This window comes from Drosophila ananassae, chromosome 2R (genome assembly GCF_017639315.1).
Source record: "Drosophila ananassae strain 14024-0371.13 chromosome 2R, ASM1763931v2, whole genome shotgun sequence".
NCBI lineage: Eukaryota > Metazoa > Arthropoda > Insecta > Diptera > Drosophilidae > Drosophila > Drosophila ananassae.
The window spans coordinates 10086177-10107290 of NC_057928.1; the positions used below are offsets into that span (position 1 = coordinate 10086177).

The following is a 21114-nucleotide window of genomic DNA, read 5'->3' on the forward strand; positions in this document are numbered from 1 at the left end:
TCATGATACTGAATATCAAAGAATTTGGACATTAGAGAATGTAGTGCCGATTTTTCCTCACTGTTGAGATGATCATCTCGAATATAACTAGTTTTTAATTCCGTTTCCAATGCGTAAATGTGTTCTTCATCCTCTAACATGTTTGTATAATTTTTGTTATGTTCCTTTATTATATTGATCATTGGAAATTCGTAATTATTTAGTTTAACAGTATTCTTTCCAAAATCTATTTGGGCTGATGTAAGGTTTAAAATATTACGTCCTAAAAGAAAATCGTAATGATTGGAAAATTCTTTGACAAAAAATTTTTGTTTAGATTTAAATAATTTTGGAATTATAAATTCAATGGATTTATTTAAAGTGACTGAATTTCCTACTGTTTGAACTTTTATATTATTCTCTTTAATTGGATATTTTAAAAAATTTTCATTTATTAAACTTATACTGGAACCTGTGTCAATGAGGCAAATGCATGGTCTATTATCAATTTTTATTTTTATTGCTGTTGTGTTTCTTCCGAGGCTTGTGTCTGAAAATTTTCAACTATTTCCATTGGTTCTGGTCTATTCTGTTGGTCTGATAGTTTTTGAGGAACATTAACAGACCGATTATAATTTGGAGAGTTTTGACCTAAAGGATTTTGAGAGTATCTATAATTATTATTATAGTTTGAATTAAAATTTCTATTTGAATCAAAAGTATTTTGTCTTTGTTGATAATTATATGTCCCACGATTATTATAATTTTGACTCCTATTGTTTCCTACATTCTGATTGAAATTTTGGTTTCTGTCCCTTTGATTATTATTAGAATTATTAGTATTAGGATTATTAGATGTGGAGACCATTGGTATATTATTTCGATTTTCAACACTTCGGGAAAAATTATATATATCATCATCATCATAAAGACCTACAGCTTGAGCAGCTTGTTTTAATTTAGTTGGAGTTGATATATCGTATTTGCATATAGATATGTACACTCGTAATGGTAATTTTTCACGAATTACTTCTGCTATATGATCACCTAATACTCTCGAAAATATAACAGTGTTTGCTGCATTATTATCCAGACTTAACTTATTACAAATTTTGCTTGTCTGTTTATCTAATTCATCAATAAACTTACGTAAACTATTTTGATATTTAATTTTATGTAAATCCATGATCATGAGATGTGGGGGTTTTGATGAGTTGAATTCACTGATGAGTAAGGTTCTTAATTCATTCCAGTCCTGGGTTGAATTCCTAAGAAGAATTGTACGTGCAGGTCCAACGATGAGGTTTAGGATAGCTCCTTGAATGATTTCATTCTGAGTAGACGATGTTGTTTTGTATTGGGTAATCAAGTTATCAACACTTTTTATAAATAATGCTAAATACATTGTATCACCATCAAATTTGTCAATTTGTTTTAGTTGCATGAAGAAATGATTCATATTGCTGTCAGACAGGATGTGCCTTGCTGCAGCTGATGTGGATGCTTGTTCAGATTGCATTTTAAAGTTTATTTATTTAATTTGGTATATATATGTTTTTATTTTTTAAATTGTCTTGATTATATTAATAATTTTATTTTATTTGTTTATTTCAAATAGACATTAGAAATCCTCATTCGTGATTTAACTAATGCTGAGTTCACTGGTATTAAAAATGTTTTTATGTAATGTTTGTTGCACTTCACACTAGAAATCCTCATTCGTGATTTCACTAATGTTTAGAAATGTTTATAGATTCGTTTTGCGGATACAATAAATTCGCGATGTATTAAGTTCGATACTTAAAACACGCGAGGATAATTGTATCCTACCGACTGCGCCAATTATATGTTTTAATTCCCGATTTAAAATAAAAAATAAAAATTAGGATTTTTATTTTATAAATTTTATTATTAAATTCAAGAATGAGTTATAAAGATATCCTATTGGATTGATCGTAGATTATAAACTGATTTTACAAATTCAATTTTCTTATAACTATAGCTTTTATCGGTGACAGCGACGCTGGCAGCATAGATGGACTTTGGTTGAATAGTTTTGATTGGTCAGAATTTTATGCTGACATGTAGGTTCCCAGGATGGGCACTTGTTTATGAATTTGGAGCAAAAGGGGTTTGATGTTTACGTCTACTGTCGTCGATAAAGGCGTGTGAATGGTTTATGTCTATGTTTATGTCTGGATGCCAATGATAATGCTATGGGAAAGGGTTTGTGTCTAGCCTATTTGAATTATTCCCACAGTAGGCTCTGGAATGTTGTTTATATACGATTTGATAGGTATGGCAGGGTATACTGGTTTTATGGGGGATTCGTTATCTAGGGTATTTGCAGATACATTAAGTGTATCTGTGGATACACTACTTATGAGCCTTTCATTGGATTTCCTCTGATATCCAAGTTTCGCAAATGTGGCAATTTCGCAAAAGGTATGTAGTCACCGGCATCCACACTTGGATTCATTTCTAAACTCAAACCATCCAGGTTCTGACAATATTTTGCTACATCCGCTACTTTTCCATTTCTTCCAGGGCTTATGAACTCAAGTTCCATCAGATTTGGATTTGATTTTATTATTTCGATCAAATAACTAACCTCGATGTCTACATCGAGTATCAAATGTCGTAGATGCCGGAAATTCTCTAGATTTACAAGTGTGTAACCTAGCAGTAGATAATATTAAATGTTAATTAATGAATATATTAAAAAATATTATATTCTCATTTCTTTTTAAACGAACAATCAAAACTATTAAGCTTTTTTTTTCTTGGAGCAGTTGTGTTGTCATTTCAAATATCTTACCATGCTCTGGATAGTGCGATTTTGGATTATATTCCAAAAAACAAATCTGAACAATATTATTTTCTTTAATAGCCATTTTAAGGATGTTTAAATATTCTTTTTTATCCGCAGACTTAAGGTGCTTTAGTGATTCATATAAGGTATGAAATGGAATTATTAGATCGTTCTGTTGAAACTAGTTGTTAAATATAAAATTATTTCACTATTATTTATGATTCTATCAAACTCCACATTCGTAGATAAAGATACGTTAAAGATTTTGCTTAAACCTTCTATTAAGTACAACAATATAAGACCTTGCGAAGTAGGATCCAGTGGAATTGGTTGTTCAATATCCACCAAATCAACATCAATTGTTTTTTGAAGTTCACTTAACTCATTTCGTATATTTATTTTCATTTGTATTAGAAGAGGCTCGAGATTTTTTAATTTGGGCAAAAGATTTAAGCTCTCAGCGTATTTTTTTAGTAGGGACACGAACGACTTCAACACAAAAAATGATGAAATTTTATTAATGTCCGTAGGAATATTCAATTTATTGCACATTTCTTTCATAGTATATAAACTATTTATATTAGTTTGTGCGCTAACTATAAAATCTTTTATGTCTTTGTTATTGGTTTGTATGTATTGTTCCAATGTGTATATATTTTTAAATATATTGATTTTGTTTTCTTTAGCTAAAATATCCTCTTTTATAGTTCCAACACAGTCCAAATGAAGTCCAGTAGTGAGTAGGTTCAATGTCGATGAAGTGAGAGTGAGTGAGTCTGGTTCATTGTTTGAATTCTGTGCAATGTTAGTAATCGAACTCTGCAATTGAAAGTATAACGACCTTAAAGCCCTTAGATTTGATAATTCTATTATTTCCTTGGGATTGAGATCCATTTGACTGAAGTTGAGTTCCTTTAAAGTGGTTGATTCTGCCAAGGACTGGAACAATTTATGGAAAGAATCTTTCATCGGAGTTCCTCGGATATTCCACATTTGTAGGCGTGGCAATTTTGCAAACGGTATGTAGTCACCGGCATCCACGTTTGGGTTCATTTCTATATTTAAACCTTCCAGTTTCTGACAATAAACTGCTATATCCGATATTTTTCCATTTCTTCCAGGGCACTCGAAATCAAGATAGTTCAGATTTGGATTTGATTTAATTATTTCGATTAAATAACTAACCTCGATGTCTACATCGAGTTGCAAATTTCGTAGATATCGGAAATTCTGAAGATTTTCAGGGGTATAACCTAAAAGTAGATGATAATAAAACTTTATTTTTTAGAATATATACACTTATATTGTGTTCTCACCTTTCATTCGAAGAATCAACTTATTTAAGGTTCTTTTTTGTTGAAGCAGTCGCGTTGTCATTTCAAATATCTCTACGTGCTCAGGATGGTATGATGTTGGACTGTAATCCATTAAACAAGTCCCAACAACATTATTTTCTTCGATAGCCATTTTAAAGATGCTTAAATATTCATTTTTTTCAGCTGCTTTAAGGTTCTTTAGTGTTTCATATAGGCTATGGAAAAAAATGTATATAGTTGTACTTGTCCACTGAGTGATATAAGATTTGTTTTGAATTCCGTTCCACTGTAAAAAAATGTCATTGAATTTGGAATCGGACGACACAAACGATATTATGTCTTTGTATCGGATCACTGGATTGGTATGATTGGAGTTTTCTTCACAATTTAATTTGATTTGTTTAAAAATTTCAAATACGCAATAATCATTAAGTTTGAAAATAGGAGGCAGTTCCATTTCGGATTAACCCTTTAAATAAATACACTTCTGCTGTCGAACAACTCCCCAGTGGAACTAAAAACAGAAATTGTCGATTTTTTGATACTTAACCTAATCTAAAAAAGTGTTATTGATAAGGCAATCTAATATACACATGGAAAAAACATATCACAAAGAGAAAAACTTAATATATTTTTCTTCGTCTTTATAAAGTTTATATACATATATATTACGGATGATGATCACAACCTAAATTGATAAAAGTATTTCCTTCTGTCTGTGTGATTTTAAGCAAACTATTCTCAACATTATTTTGTCATGAGTGTGCAAAAGCCTCTAGTCCAGGTGTAACCAAAACCAAACCATTATAAAAAGCTTATAATTGAATTTTTTATAATGTGCTGGCCTGGCTGAACGACTAACCTTCGAGAAAAGAGAGGTGGGCACTGCCTTGGCCACAGCCTGGCCTCATTTTTCTGGCCAAGCTTGGGCCATAAAATAGCCGTGCCGGAGGACCTCGAGCTGGAACATTTAATAGTTGCGACCATAAATTCGCCAGCTCAGAGATACAATTAGGAGGAACGTTCGAGCTATTCGTTCGAGCTGGTACATCGCAGATAGCCTTTTTCCCTTGTCTCGGCTTTTTATTGGAAACTTTCGGGAAAATTGACGCAAATTGGAGCCATTAAATTCGGTTGGTTGAATGTAAGAACTTATCCATTTCCCTTTCGACGATAAAAAAAACGAGCCAAGGATCAGGTAAGACAGGTAAATTATAGTGACCTTTAGCATTTATTTAGTATCGAGTTATTTTACGTTTTGTGTTCGCAAATTGATTTTTTTGTTTGACATTTTTGTGATTTTTGCTTACACACCAGGATGGATAGAGTATATAGTTTATTATCCTATAAAATTATTATGGAAGTACATTTGACCTTTATATTAAAGTTTAAATATTGGTCATACAACTGTGAGATTTTGTTCAGTGCCCTTCGATCATAACGGTGTAAGCGATAATTTTAGTGATAAGATATCTTATCTTATCTTTTCGCAAAAGGGAACGAGTTGCTAATATTTTATCATTAGTGGTGCAATGACGATCATCAGAATGAAAGATCGCGGATTCATGCATTTGAACGAAAACTGCCTGGAGATGATTTTGGACTATTCGAATTTCAGAGAACATATTAGTTTCTCCCAAACATGCTCAAGATTTCGAGAAGTGTTTGGCATCTGGGCCCGAAATAAGTACACCAAAGTTTCAATTGTTGGCGATGTAGAGGAAAAGGAATTAGTTTTAATGAGCTTAGTTGTCTCGGCTTTTTATTGGAAACTTTCGGGAAAATTGACGCAAATTGGAGCCATTAAATTCGGTTGGTTGAATGTAAGAACTTATCCATTTCCCTTTCGACGATAAAAAAAACGAGCCAAGGATCAGGTAAGACAGGTAAATTATAGTGACCTTTAGCATTTATTTAGTATCGAGTTATTTTACGTTTTGTGTTCGCAAATTGATTTTTTTGTTTGACATTTTTGTGATTTTTGCTTACACACCAGGATGGATGTTAGTTTTCGATTCAATGATCTGTCACCGCATGTCGCCCTTGCGAAAAATTTGAGTAATTTAATCAGACGGGGTCACAGGATCCGAATGTGCGACAAAGATGACAGGCCATGTGCTTGGTGTGTGTCCTTGCCGCCAGGCAGGACCTCTGATATTGTATTATGTATTTTATCCTTCTTTTATCCGTTTCTGTTGTCTCTGACGAGCAAATGAGATGACAACATTTGCATAAGTAAGAAAGTGTGAAAGTGAAACTGCTGCCCGTCCTGCCCCCGTTAGCTGTTTTTTACGCATTTTGACAAATGACTTAAAGCCTTCTGGGGCATCCGACGGGCCATGAAAAGGGTTCAAGTAATTTGCTGAGACTCTTGAATATTGAATGCGAATGTGGACCACGTGCGGGGACATTTCTGCAAATAAAAATGATATATCGTCGTGGCGAAATAACAAATAAACAGCGTAAATAAAATGCCTAAAACAAAATGCTTTATGTGCACGAAGATGAAGGAATAAGCTGTGTTCTCCTTACCATAATAATCTACTAAATCAAAATCTTTTCGTACTTAGAATTAAATATTTGTATTGCTTGACATTAAAGCTAACGACTTAAAGAAAAAGAGTTATTTTGGTTGAAAAGTTCTTAACCTAAATGAACCCACATCTGTTCTTCATGTGCGTGATGAAAATCTTCCAAATATGAGTTCAGATTGGCTTATTCATGTTGTTTTTGGGCAACCCGGTTTCATTTCGTTTTTATTGCACCGAAACTTGCGACGATGTCCGTTTGTCCCAGAATGCGACGTCGCAGGACACAGGACACAGCATACACAACTGAGGAGAGAGGCAACTCAGGATACAGGACACAGGAGGTGTGCGTTTAATCCGGAAACTTATTTATGTATGCCTTTCCGGTCGTTTTCCTTGCCCAACGCATTTCTCGCATGTGTAAGTTCGTTTATTGTCGCACAGACAATCGCCCAAACAAGAGTGTTTGGGATCAGGAGTGGGTGGACATATAGAAATGTATGCTGTTCTTATGACACGCCCGCGCACACTTTCACTTTACATAAGTCCTTTGTAGTGCCAGCGCTTTGAGCGCCTCCTGCAGGACATCTAGCACATCCAGACGTGAGTGTTTGGGTAGTTCGAGGTCTTGTGTTGACAACAACACTTGGTAATTCCCTGCATACACGCACTTTGACTGCAAGACACTATTATCCATTGCCATCGTATTCGCATGTATCCGCCAGATACTCGACCTCCTGCTCTGCTCATCCTCCTGATTTTATTCTGGCTTTGAATTATTTAAAATTGTTTCTTGCCGCCACACTTTGTTGGGGGCGTTGCTGTGAAATATTCATAAGATAGCGATTCCATGGGAATAAACTTTAAGAAAAAATATTCTTCCTAAGCTGATTTCTGGCTCTCAATAAAAATTTGTGGTAGCACTTTTGGGAAGGAATATAGCTACAATAAAAAGTATATATGTATCTTCTATAGATCTTAAAAACTGGACAGCAATAGGTTTTGATTTCAAAGATTTGGAATCTGTAAGGAAATCTGAGTAAGTAAAGGGTGCAAAGCCCAAATCTGATTCAATTTAATATTCATTCGAACTCTGTGGCAATTTGTGGATGGGTCTCTTAGTCTCCTAGAAGCTGGAACCCTTGCTGTTTTAATTTAATTAACGGCCAAGGTAAAGAAATTACTGAAAAGTTTTACAGCTGCGGCTGGCGGAGTTCTTCGCGGAAAAGGTAAAAGGAAAATGCCTGGCAGTAGGGCCATAGATCAAAGCACGCCTGCTGAGCACGGCTTTTCCTCCATGTAGCCCTTGTATTTGTATTTCCCATATATACCTATATATATATATCATATATCATATATATTGTATAACATCTACAGTATGTGTTGGGGCTGTCAGCAGGTGCGAGCTGTGAGAGCGTTGAGCCATCTCGGTTTTATATAAAGTAGGTCAGTAGTAGTGCCGTGCCAATAAAAGTTAATGCTTCCAGCTGAGTGTGCGTGTGTGTGCCACAAAAACATACATATGTTCCTGACTGTAAGGATGTATGTCCTGGCCTGTTGATATTTTTTAATATTTATAGAATTTTAAAATGCCCGTTAAGTGTAGATATTAAACATTTAAGTTGGAAAACCAGGCAATTGGATAATGTTGCAGAACACTTCTTCCGAAGTCAAAGTAGTTTTTTTAAAGGGAAATATTATCTATTTAAGATTACTACTTGTGTGATTCATTATTTATATATTTTTTTTATTTTACATTATTTTTTATATTATATATGAGTAAATGGATACAAATTTGTGTTTCTTTATTTTCTTAAATATGAGAGTATGTAGTTTATGATCCTAACAGATTATTATAGAAGTAAATTTGACCTTTATATTAAAGTTTAAATATTGGTCATACAACTGTGAGATTTTGTTCAGTGTCCTTCGATTATAACGCTGTCAGCAATAATTTTAGTGATAAGATATCTTATCTAATCTTTTCGCAAAACGGAAAGAGTTGGTAATATTTTTTCATTAGTAGTTGTTCAAGCATTGAACACGATAAGAATTCCAAACATAGAATGTAGGAGATCGGACCCATGTGAATAAGTGATTAACAGCATGGTTTGAAAGACGATCTCCTGCAGTCGAACCGAATATTTACCATATGTGGTGCACTTGAAGCACTTAAGAAAGGGCCACATAGCAGGTCAGCGAGCAGTCCGTTGATAAGTAGTTTTAAATAGATTTAAGATTTTCATGTATGTTTCTTGTAAGAGAATTGTAAGAAATAAAAACAGTTTTAAAACGAAACTCATTGGAGTATCACGACCATTTTCGGGGCTCCTCTTAACATTTGGTCCATCGAGACACCCTGAAGTTTTCCCCCCTGTGGTAAGAGACTCAGGTTTAAAAAACTGGCACCTAGAAGTGGCTGCAGAAAAATTAAAAATTCTCAGCCCAAGGTAGCTAAAAAATAAGGCTGCGATCTGAGTAAAAAAGAGCTCAGTTTAAATATCGTAGTCCTCTGTTGTTTCCCCCCAAGAGGTAAGGAACACAGAGAATAAAATAATATAAATGCCAATGAGCATAATCGAATAGAAAGAGATTTTGTTCAGTGTCCTTCGATTATAACGCTGTCAGCAATAATTTTAGTGATAAGATATCTTATCTAATCTTTTCGCAAAACGGAAAGAGTTGGTAATATTTTTTCATTAGTAGTTGTTCAAGCATTGAACACGATAAGAATTCCAAGCATAGAATGTAGGAGATCGGACCCATGTGAATAAGTGATTAACAGCATGGTTTGAAAGACGATCTCCTGCAGTCGAACCGAATATTTACCATATGTGGTGCACTTGAAGCACTTAAGAAAGGGCCACATAGCAGGTCAGCGAGCAGTCCGTTGATAAGTAGTTTTAAATAGATTTAAGATTTTCATGTATGTTTCTTGTAAGAGAATTGTAAGAAATAAAAACAGTTTTAAAACGAAACTCATTGGAGTATCACGACCATTTTCGGGGCTCCTCTTAACATTTGGTCCATCGAGACACCCTGAAGTTTTCCCCCCTGTGGTAAGAGACTCAGGTTTAAAAAACTGGCACCTAGAAGTGGCTGCAGAAAAATTAAAAATTCTCAGCCCAAGGTAGCTAAAAAATAAGGCTGCGATCTGAGTAAAAAAGAGCTCAGTTTAAATATCGTAGTCCTCTGTTGTTTCCCCCCAAGAGGTAAGGAACACAGAGAATAAAATAATATAAATGCCAATGAGCATAATCGAATAGAAAGAGATTTTGTTCAGTGTCCTTCGATTATAACGCTGTCAGCAATAATTTTAGTGATAAGATATCTTATCTAATCTTTTCGCAAAACGGAAAGAGTTGGTAATATTTTTTCATTAGTAGTTGTTCAAGCATTGAACACGATAAGAATTCCAAACATAGAATGTAGGAGATCGGACCCATGTGAATAAGTGATTAACAGCATGGTTTGAAAGACGATCTCCTGCAGTCGAACCGAATATTTACCATATGTGGTGCACTTGAAGCACTTAAGAAAGGGCCACATAGCAGGTCAGCGAGCAGTCCGTTGATAAGTAGTTTTAAATAGATTTAAGATTTTCATGTATGTTTCTTGTAAGAGAATTGTAAGAAATAAAAACAGTTTTAAAAGGAAACTCATTGGAGTATCACGACCATTTTCGGGGCTCCTCTTAACAGTAGTGCAATGACGATCATAAGAATGAAAGATCGCGGATTCATGCATTTGAACGAATACTGCCTGGAGATGATTTTGGACTATTCGAATTTCAGAGAACATATTAGTTTCTCCCAAACGTGCTCAAGATTTCGAGAAGTGTTTGGCATCTGGGCCCGAAATAAATACACCAAAGTTTCAATTGTTGGCGATGTAGAGGAAAAGGAATTAGTTTTAATGAGCCTAGTTGCCAGTAACATAAAAGGTCTTACAATTTTTGTTGATGATCTGGTTAGTTCTTTTCAGTCGCTTTATAATCTTGAAAGTAAAAACAGCCTTATTAAATTCTGTGATCTCGTACAAAGAATGCAAAAGCTTGAGTCAGTGAAGATACGACAGACAAATCAACATCCGATAACTGGGAACTTACTTACGGCTCTAAGGCACTTGCCTAATTTGAAGCAGATGCACATTAGTACGCCAAGTAAGTATAAAAATTATATATAATATTTCCATAAAATGCTTTATAATATAAGCGATCTAAACTTTCCAAGGGCAGGGAACAAAACGTCTGGGGATGTTCCATAAATTGGAGTTCATCTCCATAGATGTGGAGCTGCCGTCTCGTATCCTGCGTCGTTGCTGCGCTTCAATGACGAATTTGCGGACCCTTCATTTATCCTCTGAAGTTGGTAGCCTCTATCTAAGAGATGTTTTGGACCATTTGCCGCATCTTCAGGACCTGAGCTTTGAGATAGACCGATCTTGGCGGACAAGTCGGTTAGTTTGCTATCCAAAATGGAATCCTAGCAGGTCCTTGATTGAGATTTTCAATTTTCTGGCCAGCAGACGGACCCTGGAAGCCCTCAAAATCAAAGGTCATTTAATAGCTGAAACCGAGGCTGAAGCCCTGGCCAAAATAACATCGCTAAAGAAATTGGATTGCCATTTTTCAAGTCCCGCTTGTGTGCAACACCTCCGTAACCTCACATCCTTGGAGATTCTCCGGTTATCCCACATAAGTTCCGAGGATATATCGTATTTGTACTTGAATGTAATTTATTCCTGCCAAAATCTTCGCTTTCTTCGGATTTTGGATAACAATATTACTCCAAAATTCATAGAACGAGTGGACGAGGTCTTGGCGCCAAACGAGCCAACAAATAAATTAACACTTTTGATTCACGGAGTTTATACTGAGGATGCACTGAGGGAGTTCAAATCCACCTCGTTGGATAGAAAAAATGTATTGCTACGTTCAATGACAGCCACAGAACTGTTGGCATTAATTTAGTTAATGCGAAAAGAATACATTCTTTATAATTCTTCTGGCTGGTTCCAGTTCTCCCAAAAACAAAACAGAAACAAATAAGTCATAATCAAAATGAATAAATGTATATTTATATTTTTAAACTTAAGCTTCATCATTAATTTAGTGAAATTTTTTCATGCAAGGTATGCAGCAAATCCTACAGGCTCTTTAAAGAAATGGTTTATTTATGTTTCGCCCACACATCTGGGCCTGAGGGCTAAAAAAAATCGTTAAAAGTAAAAATACGGTGCTTGGTGAAGCAGAATTTTCAATTATGCTCCAAACTCCGAACTGTTAATGAAATGTGTCAGAAACAATTTGGCTTATTTTCCACCTATAGCACGAAAGCAATTTATAATTAGAAAAGGCCCCTCAACATATATAAAATTCAAATACATAAAATGTGTTTAGCTGTTGGGCTGTATTATTTTTTATTTTAATTTATATTTGTACCGACAAAGGCGCAAGGAGTGGGAGGGAAACAAAATGGAAACTCCCGGCAACGGAAATACATCAAGTGCGGCCACAAAGCCGTCAAGCCAGGGCGGAAGTGGGACACACAGATAAATATGGCGAAAGGAGAATAAGTTTCTGGGCAGGAAGCGGCCACGCGACATCCATTGTGTCCTTTGAGGGACGAGCGACGGAAATGATTGTTTCTATTTTAGATTCCCGCCGACTGTTTGTTGGTTAAACTTTTCAATTTATGACATTCTAGTTTTCCATTTGAAAATGTGTCTTTCATAAAAAGTTTAAGCTAATGATGGCAATATCAGGGTACAGCTGATGGAGATAATTTTGGTCAGTGATATTTGACTTTAAGACGAGTAGAGTATGACATAAACTAAGTTGTGCTGTGAGTGCAGTAAAGTGATTGCCAGGCGCCAGTTGTTTGATTACTTACCAGAGTAATTGCATTGTTTGACAAAGAGAAGCATGACCTTTGTCAGCTTCGCCCTCAAGTGTCGAATAGTCAAAGTTTTTGGAAATCCTTTGGCTTCTTGACTGGCTTCTTGAACTAGACCGACAACCATCAGGCAATTGTGTAATTGGATATTTCGAAACCTTTTAAAATGTTGTGCAAATTTCGTGCCAAGATGCAGAACTTCTTGTCGAAGTGTTTCAATTAAAACTTGCTCAACTTGTTGACACTCATCGAACACGACGAAGACGTCAGTGTCGCATCCTGTTCTAACTAAGGTTTTGTAAAACCCAGAACATATCCTGTCCGCCCTGACAGCCTGGGGTTTCCTCGACAACAAAAAGACATTGATGGTAGTTCTTAATGTCATTGTTGGAAGACTTTCAGTTCACCGGGAGCAGACATCTGAGGGAGATTTCAATGGCAGTGTGCCAGAAGGAGGTGCACTTGCCAAAGGACATTGCACACACCCAGGACTTTGAAACCAATGATTGACTTTGAGCCGCTGTCTCCAAGTCTTTCATTTGTTTGCCGACAAGCTAAAAATTTACTTTGATTTTTTACTACATTAAATATAGTTCAATTCATGTTCTGACTTCTACTTTTTTAACCAAGTGCTTTGTGCATTTTTGTTAGCTTATTAAAAATTCAACGCGTATGCGTAATTTTCTATAAAATTAATGAGTGCAAATATGGCGGAAAAAAGGTTAATGGGCAGTTTTTTGGTTGTCATTAATTCAATGGCCTTGTTCGTGGATGCATTTAACAGCTGTAAAGCGATTAATTGACCCTTTTTTAATTTAAGAGCTTTGCTGATAGTTGTCAATATGTTGCGAATTAATTGAAGACCGTCTACACACGCACACATCCTGAGTCGAGTATCTCGGTGGCTGTGATTTGGTCATACACCCACTCATAAATAATCCAATTAATTGACAAGGGTGACACGAGACCTTCTTCTGGGACTTGAAGTAATTGGTTTACAGCCGCCGGCGATGCCAAAGTGGCGGTTTGAAGTTTCGGGCACAGGGCTTCAGGTGTGGCAACCCGACCTCTCTCACCTGTTAGGTCCCGGGCAAAGTGGCTAATTGGCTGCACAGAAAGGTCCATAATTGGGTCGCTCTTCAGATGTCGGGCCAAAACGCACCATTTAATTGAATGTGTTTGAAAGGGATTTGCGTGGATAAAATAATGATGCTTAGGGCATGTATATTTTACAATATCATATTTTTTCAATATGCTTAAATTGAACTCATTGAAGCCAACGTGAAGTTCACTTACCGACTTTAACGCTCCAATTAATACATTAATTCAGCGAACCGACAAATATGAGTTCATAATTCTTCGCCATGCATTTTGTAATTAACAACGCAAATATTTACGCCTGGCTTGAGGGATGTTAAACATACATATATGTTGATATATAGATTTTTTTTTGTTAAATTAAAAACATAATTAGCGCTGCTCTTTTGCGTAATGTGTTTTAATAAACTTGGACGTATGCCTTTAAATAAATACCAGACAAGGCATGTTGACCTCTATAGCCTTGATTAAAATAAATGCACAGGCTTTCGAGAGCGAGAGCCGTAAAGGCGGATATATGAATGCATTTTATAGGCCATGCCCTCGGCTTTTCAATATAAATATATAGTATTTCTGCATATTTTTTGTTTTTTACTGAATTTCCCGCCACTTTTATCTCTCTGATTGTGCGTTTGGAAATGGAAAAGCCGCACCCGAAATGTGAGAATTCATTCAATTGCGATTGAAAATTTGTGTCACTGAACTGTGAAACAATAAAGATTATCCTGGCCGGAGATGAGAATGCGATGTATGACCGGGTTTCGGTTACCAATTTGAATATCGGCTGGCGTGACTTTCAAAGGAGCGGCAGAGTAAAAAACAAGGACTTTGATTTTAAATTCAGGAATGCGAGTGTGGCGGCATGCTAACGGAATGCTGATTATCTGATTTTCATTATTTTAAAACATATTTGTGGATTCAATTCGAACCCCAATTCATGGGTGAAAGCCACAAAACCAAATCCTGAGCGGCAAGAAGTCGGTGTGTCCATTGGCATTGCCTGATTAAAAGTGGATAGAAGCGACCTGGCTCTGATTGCCTGGCTCTGAGTTCTTTGTGTTTTCTGGGCGGTTATTTACATTGGTCTCACCGAGATCTGCATTAGGATTGGCTTTCGATTTGAGCCAGGACTGTATATTTGCACGGCACTCAACAACTTTACAGATTTCCTATATATGCATGTATGTGCTGGAATATTTAATTAGCTACAGTCTCACAAATTACCCGACAGCTGACAAATTATGCCAATGTGTCCCGTTTGCCAATGGAACAGGCACTAATGCACTCGGCCTAAATTATTTACCAGTCATTGTCTCTCGCCGGGTGTGTGTGCATTTCAGTTTCAACGGGTTTTCAGTTGCGTAAATAAAACAGAGACCGTTCGATGCTGCTTAATTTGCACATTGCCACTCACGCCACACAAACAGCACACACTGCGTATACGCAATGCAAATGGCCTCTAGGCACGTTCAATGAATGTGGCATTATCTAATGCCAAGTGCCAGCTGTTGTCTATTAAACGTTCCATTTTTTTATTTATTGGTTAGGGCTTAAAAATGTCAACTGACAGTTTCTGTTTCTCTATGTCTTTAAAATGCATTTAAGACAAGAACTCAAAGTAAAAGCTTATTCCATAGTCTCAAATGTAATTATTAATTTATTACTTAAGCTGCATTAGATCTCAAATTCCCCTGAATGGCATTTTCTGACAATAAGCACCTGTGACTATTTTATATAACGAATTGAATTTAATGAATATTCCACTAAGACTATTACTAAACAGGTAATAAATAAAATGTTTAATCAAATAAGTAATCATCTTCATGTATCTTAATGGTGAGAGTCATTCCTTCGAAGGGGCGTTTTATTAGCTTTTTCTGAAGTAATGGAAGAAAATATTGTTAAAAATGGACTAAGGAGTTTAGTTTTTTGGTGTTACAAACCTGATTCTCTGTTAAGACTGGCATGGGCCTTAGGATTAAACACACTTCTAAAGGATTTTCGGATTCCGATTGCCTTTCTTTTAACACCATATGTTGAAGACTAATTAAAAATTTTCGGGTTAAGCCCTGCGAAACAATTTTAATTTCCAGGTAATTTAATTTTTTACATTTTTGCAGAATGGGAGTGAGGAATCGGGAAAAGCTTACAAATTTGGGATTATGCTCGGATAGGATCTCTATCTTTTCCAGATTCGTCAAATTGAATAAGTTTTGAATGTTTTTTAATTGTTTAAGTCCAAAAGTTATATGTTTTAGGCAGGTAAAAGATGCCAGGATCTTTACTTGTGCTTCATTAAGCCATGCCTCTTTTCCCATATCAAATATGATCTGATGGATGCTTATATCGATTTCTTCCAAAGTCTTGGAATGGCCCGCACAAAGTTGGTGAAGAATGATGTCAGATGGATAACTTGTGCCATAGTAAAATGATTTCAAATTTTCGACTTCTGGGAGTAGTACCTCAAAATTTGTCACCACTGCGAGTGCCCTTTCGATTGGCTCCAAGATCATTTCGCAATCTTTACTTATTAATTGAATACCGTTCTCCAATAATCCCTTGATAAAACATGATCCCCTTAATTGAATAAGATCGTCACTCAGATATATGCGTTGTAAGTTCTCAATGTTTAAGAGGGGTTCTGCAATAGCATTCCTATAAATATCCGCACATTTAGTTTCAATATAAAGGTGGCCCGATATGTGGGGACGGAGAAATGTATTGAAATATAGAGTAATTTCAGTGTCCAGGTTTGAGACTTTTACTTGTTTCTTTACGAAATGTACAATATCATCGGAAATCAGATGTCCTTTGTTGAGTAAGACTAATCGTTTTAGGACTGGGCTATCCTTTAGATGATTTATGCTCTTAACATCGCATATCCCGCACTCCAAAATCCTGATGCTTTTTATTTTGGCGATGGTCTGGAGTATTTCATCCTCAACATTAAATTTCAAAGTCAAATTGGCGAGTAAAGACCTTTTCTTTACCGATATAGCTTTAAGAAGTTCGTGCACAGCAACATTTGATTCGAAAGATTGATTTATGCCTTCACTGAGAGCTTCGATTTCGTTCTCAATTCGAGGTCTTTTCGATATGAACCCTTCGTCGTCCTCTATAATGTATGCATGACTGGGTGGCTTGACGATCTCCAACTGCTGCAACCTATCTAGATTGGCCAGGCGGACATAGTCGTTGTCCCCGGCATTATCGTTCAGGACAAACTTTAGTTGCTTCAACAGAGGACAATGACCAACAATTTCCGACAATTTTCTGTGATCTGCGAAGCTAGAAACGTTTATATCCAATGATACCAGACCCTGATTTTGTTTGCAGAACTCCACCAGGTCGGCTATTTCGAAGGAAGCAGTTAAATTCAGTTTGGAAATGTGTCGAAAGAGCCCCAGATCACTTATTCTACGATCTGGAAAGTGTAAAAATTATAATCAATATAATCAAAAGTTCTCAAACATTCCAGAATTACCAGATATGTTTACGGTGACCTCTTTGAATTTGGGTATATTTTTGGGCTCCATAATTATTACATCCTTTTTCTCTGCAATACAAAAAATTAGTTTTAAATATTCAGTACAATTCGCCTTATAATTTGCCTGTTAGGTCCATAAATATCTGCTTGACTTGAGGGAAAATGCTTGATTTTAGGATCCGAAAATTATTTCTGAAATCATCCACCAAAGTAACACAGTCTAAAATTAAAATAAATTTCAGAATAAGCCAGAATTGGGATTCATATTTCAGCTACCTGAAATATCCATAAATATCCTATTGATTTTTGCCTTTTGTTTTGAATCAACGGGTTCATATTCCATGCGATTAATACTGTCCCATCTTCCACGGTCTAAATTGTTAAAAAAAAAATAGGTGTTAAATATAAATATTTATTAAGGTAATGTATCAACCTTTAATTTCCGTAATAACTATAATTTTTAGAATTATTTCTCGACTCAGAATTATAAATTCTTTTCTGTCGTCACTGCGACGAAGCTCACAATCTGGAATGTTAACAGTATTAAACATAAAAACTCAGAACTTGTTCATAAATTATATTTACCTTTAATTTCACTTAGAATTCCATTAAGTCTTTGAATATTTTGTGAATCTACAATGACTTTATTCTTTGAATTTGTCTTTTTTTCAAGATCAAGCTCTGAAATTACAATTTTTATAAATATATTTTTCTATTTTAAATTATACTTAGTTACCTGCTATATCTAAAATCAGTTCTTTGACTTTGAGAGTTTTGTCATCATTAAAAACAAAGGAATCGCCATGACCATCGATGTCTATATTAAAAATAATAATATAATATTTATCAGAGAAAATAAATAATGAAAATAAAATTTTATTGCCTGTATTTGATAATAGGAGGTCCCCAAGGTTTTTTAAGGCATTCTGATTCAAAACGCTGAACTGCCTACGTGTCTCTTCGCCTCGTACCGCTTTTAAGAGCTTTTCAAATATTTCATCGTGATTCATTATATTTTCTTGTGGCTTGTAGGTCATTTCGATGGATTTAAGAGTCAACTCCTTCATCATGGCAGAAATGTAAATATCAATAAAGTTTTCTTTCCCCTTTTTGGTGGTTCTTTTACGAATTGAATGAATTTCATTGAATGGAACTGTCAGGTGCTTATGAAGATTCTTCTGTAAGGGATCAATCCCCAGCTGATAGTATATATCTTCGGACCAGTCCAAAACGATGCGACGGAATCTCCTGCAGCTGGCAGCAAAGTTGAAAATATCCAAATACTTCACCAAAGGGACTGCTTCCAGACTATGCTGCCTTTCGCAGTTCCACTTCATGTAATCGAGTATCCGAAATAGCTCGAAATGGCTGAGACTCATTATAGTGGTCATGTTTTGAAAGTATTCTTAAATTTCTATATTTTTACGACAACGATTTTCGCACGATCCGTTCCAATAAACATTGATTTTTATGTATTACTCGGATTTAAACCGGCTTTTAAACACGTCCGACTCGAACTGATCGAAATATGTTACTGAGCAACATGCGGAGCTTTTGCGATTCTACAGAAGAGAGAAGAGCTACCGATGCGATAAGCTACCGAGCTACCGATAAGTTATAATTTATAAAACTCATGTATGTGGTTGCTATAAGTCTTATCATCTTGTTTATTTGCATTGCTTATTTTTTTATTATTGAAACATACATATTTATGTATAGTGACATATCCACAGTAGCAAGTCCTATGCCTACATTTACACCACGTACACAATTGCTGCTCCCTAATTCAGTAGCAGTTGCAGCTTGAGACTTATCTTAAAATTGGTATTAGGATTAAGTTGAAAATAAAATAAAGATTTTTTTTCCATAATTTAAAGTGTAATTGTATATATTTAGTTGAGAGAACGCTTGTTTACATTGAGTGTAAAAGTAATCTTTTTGTACTGAGAAATGTCCAGAGAACTTTTTTCAAATGGCTCCCTTAGTTTTCCGCTGTTACTTGAAATTGTCATTATTTTTTATTTTTATTATTCGCTCAGAGAAAATGATATATTATATTTACTTTAGAGAACACTTGTTTACATTGAGTGGAAGGTAAAATTTTTATACTGAGAAATTATTTTATGCAGTCTTTAGGCTCTTAGAACATTAGCTGTATGTCCAGAGAACTCTTTTCGAATGGCTCCCTTAGTTTGCCGCAGTTTAAGTTTGTTTAAAGTAGTTGCTGCAGCAAAGTGAAACTGGCAGCGGCACTTAATTTGCAGTCAGCTCATTTGTTTTATCAACCAGTTCCTACTACCTTCTAGACTCTAGATCCTCCTCGTCCCAGTATTATCCCCAACCGCAAGTCTGAGGCATTGTGCATTTTTCTTGCAGATTTTTACACGCTTTTTTTTTCTTCCAGCCATCTTGCTGGGTTGTGGGTTTGAAGGGAATATGAACTATAAAAAAAATGAAAGGAAAACTTTAGAAGCCGTTTCCTGCCGAGCCCCACCCGCCGCCGTAATGTTGTGGTGGGTGCGTGTAATCTACTCAAAGCAAATAAATTTTTAATGCTGACTAATGTGGAAAATGTGAGCAGAAAGTTACCTGGAAAACTATGAAGCTGGCTTTTTACGCCAGCAGTCTTTAGTCCTTTCCTGATCCAAGGCTGCCTGCCGCAATTTGCTGCCCTGACTGAACAAATTGAACGCAAAACCCTGGGCTAAGGTATCATTTTTCAAGCTCATCCCAAAGTGTCCGACCCTGTTTTCTCGGTAGATTATTTCATTGACCTAATTGTTTGTTTAAGAACTTGTCAACATTTCAGAGAATCAATGGCGCAGACAATTATGCAAGGCAACAAAGTGCAGCAAATTGGCAGGAATGACAAGTCATTAAAAATAATTTTAAACAAACATTGGGCGATGGAAAAGTTTTACATCAGAAACTTGAAGACATTTTAAATGAGAGTGCCAGCAGCCAGAAGACAATGGCTGCTGTTGCTGCTGCTACTGATGCTGCTGGAAACTGCAAGCAAGGCAACAAATTGGCAAAACTCATAACGAGCAAACAAAAATGGCCAGACAAACCTCGCAAATGGCTCGAAACAGTCGCAACAGTGACAACGAGCTAAGGACGCCCAAAGGATGTTGCTTTTATAGTTGTTGCTCCTGCTGCTCCTTTTTCTTTCGAGGCTGTTGTTTCTGTTTGCCGTTTTCCGTTGCTTTAGTTGGTAATGAAACACTGATGTCCGCAGGCGAACGGGCCAAAATGGGCCAAACAGAAAGCCGGCCAAACATTAACGAGCATCAGCGAAAAACTTGCAAGTTGCCGACGCCTGCAAGTGAATCAACTTTTTCAACAGCAGAGTGGCATTGGCATTGCATTGTTTGCAAAATGCTCCGACTAAATTATGCAGAATTGCTGCTGCCAAGGAGTCGAAGCCAAAGTTAAGCGCCCAGCAAAATGCAATTTGCGTTGCCTTTCTTTGATGAACTTGCTACGGTTATTTGTTATACCCTTTTCATTTCTAAATGAACAAAATACAAACAATCACTACTGTCTTAGTTACTAAACTTAGGTGTCTTCCAATCAGTCTCCGAATTTCTCTCAGATATAGAGCTATACTACTGGAGTGTATATATTCTTCGCATTCTTCTAAACGTTGGCTTCCCTTCTTTATTTTATTAACTTTAAAATTTGTTGCAGCAATCAGTGGCGAGCGTAGACAGTTGGTTCTCTTCATGCAAATGAACGCCAGTAACTTCCCATGGCAACATATGGCGGATACTTAATTTACAGAGGCATTATGCAGACGGAACGTGCCAATTAATAAAAAAAAATTCATCAACTTTGCTTTTGGCTCATAAATTCAGTTGGGTGGATTATTGGCGATTCCCTGTAATTCACTTAAAAGTCTGGATCCTCGGGACGCTTTTAAAATGCATGTCCAGCACAGGATTGATCTCCCAGATGGTTGTTGTCTATGGGTGGGTTACTGGGGTGTTTGTTGAAT

The 21114-nt window shown here is 36.0% G+C and overlaps 3 protein-coding genes and 1 long non-coding RNA gene across 11 annotated transcripts; 1 reads left to right on the forward strand and 3 right to left on the reverse strand.

Moving 5' to 3' along the window:
* Positions 1–1878: 1878 nt before the first annotated feature.
* On the reverse strand, positions 1879–4644 carry LOC26514566. 2 transcript variants are annotated; one of them, XR_006507051.1, is made up of 3 exons: positions 4108–4644; positions 2798–4044; positions 1879–2658 (listed from the first exon to the last, which is right to left on the reverse strand). XR_006507051.1 is itself a non-coding variant. In XM_014910155.3 (2 exons), exons 1-2 carry the CDS (start codon positions 4562–4564, stop codon positions 2954–2956), a joined length of 1548 nt encoding a protein of 515 aa, XP_014765641.1. In that variant the 5' UTR covers positions 4565–4644; the 3' UTR covers positions 2233–2953. The 2 variants fall into 2 exon arrangements, 1 of the variants encoding a protein (XP_014765641.1); XM_014910155.3 differs by having other exon boundaries at positions 2233–4044.
* Positions 4645–4967: 323 nt separating this feature from the next.
* On the forward strand, positions 4968–13953 carry LOC26515081. 5 transcript variants are annotated; one of them, XM_044714702.1, is made up of 3 exons: positions 4968–5993; positions 10610–10797; positions 10868–13953. In XM_044714702.1, exons 2-3 carry the CDS (start codon positions 10680–10682, stop codon positions 11605–11607), a joined length of 858 nt encoding a protein of 285 aa, XP_044570637.1. In that variant the 5' UTR covers positions 4968–5993; positions 10610–10679; the 3' UTR covers positions 11608–13953. The 5 variants fall into 5 exon arrangements, with proteins under 5 accessions (XP_044570637.1, XP_044570636.1, XP_014765697.2 ...); XM_044714701.1 differs by lacking the exon at positions 4968–5993 and having other exon boundaries at positions 8940–10797; positions 10868–11093; positions 11160–13953; XM_014910211.3 differs by lacking the exon at positions 4968–5993 and having other exon boundaries at positions 8940–10797; positions 10868–11093; positions 11163–13953.
* LOC123257108 lies at positions 5981–7861 on the reverse strand. Its single transcript, XR_006507052.1, has 2 exons — positions 7820–7861; positions 5981–6520 (listed from the first exon to the last, which is right to left on the reverse strand). It is a non-coding gene; the product is annotated as an uncharacterized LOC123257108 (long non-coding RNA).
* A 1302-nt stretch (positions 13954–15255) lies between the features above and the next one.
* On the reverse strand, positions 15256–18665 carry LOC6493543. 3 transcript variants are annotated; one of them, XM_044714700.1, is made up of 10 exons: positions 18001–18665; positions 17854–17934; positions 17703–17798; positions 17551–17643; positions 17394–17489; positions 17242–17337; positions 17115–17186; positions 15781–17054; positions 15574–15699; positions 15256–15507 (listed from the first exon to the last, which is right to left on the reverse strand). In XM_044714700.1, the coding sequence occupies exons 1-10, from the start codon at positions 18506–18508 to the stop codon at positions 15430–15432; spliced, it is 2520 nt and encodes an 839-aa protein (XP_044570635.1). In that variant the 5' UTR covers positions 18509–18665; the 3' UTR covers positions 15256–15429. The 3 variants fall into 3 exon arrangements, with proteins under 3 accessions (XP_044570635.1, XP_014764435.1, XP_001957969.2); XM_014908949.3 differs by having other exon boundaries at positions 15574–17054; XM_001957933.4 differs by lacking the exon at positions 17551–17643 and having other exon boundaries at positions 15574–17054.
* Between the last annotated feature and the right edge of the window lie 2449 nt (positions 18666–21114).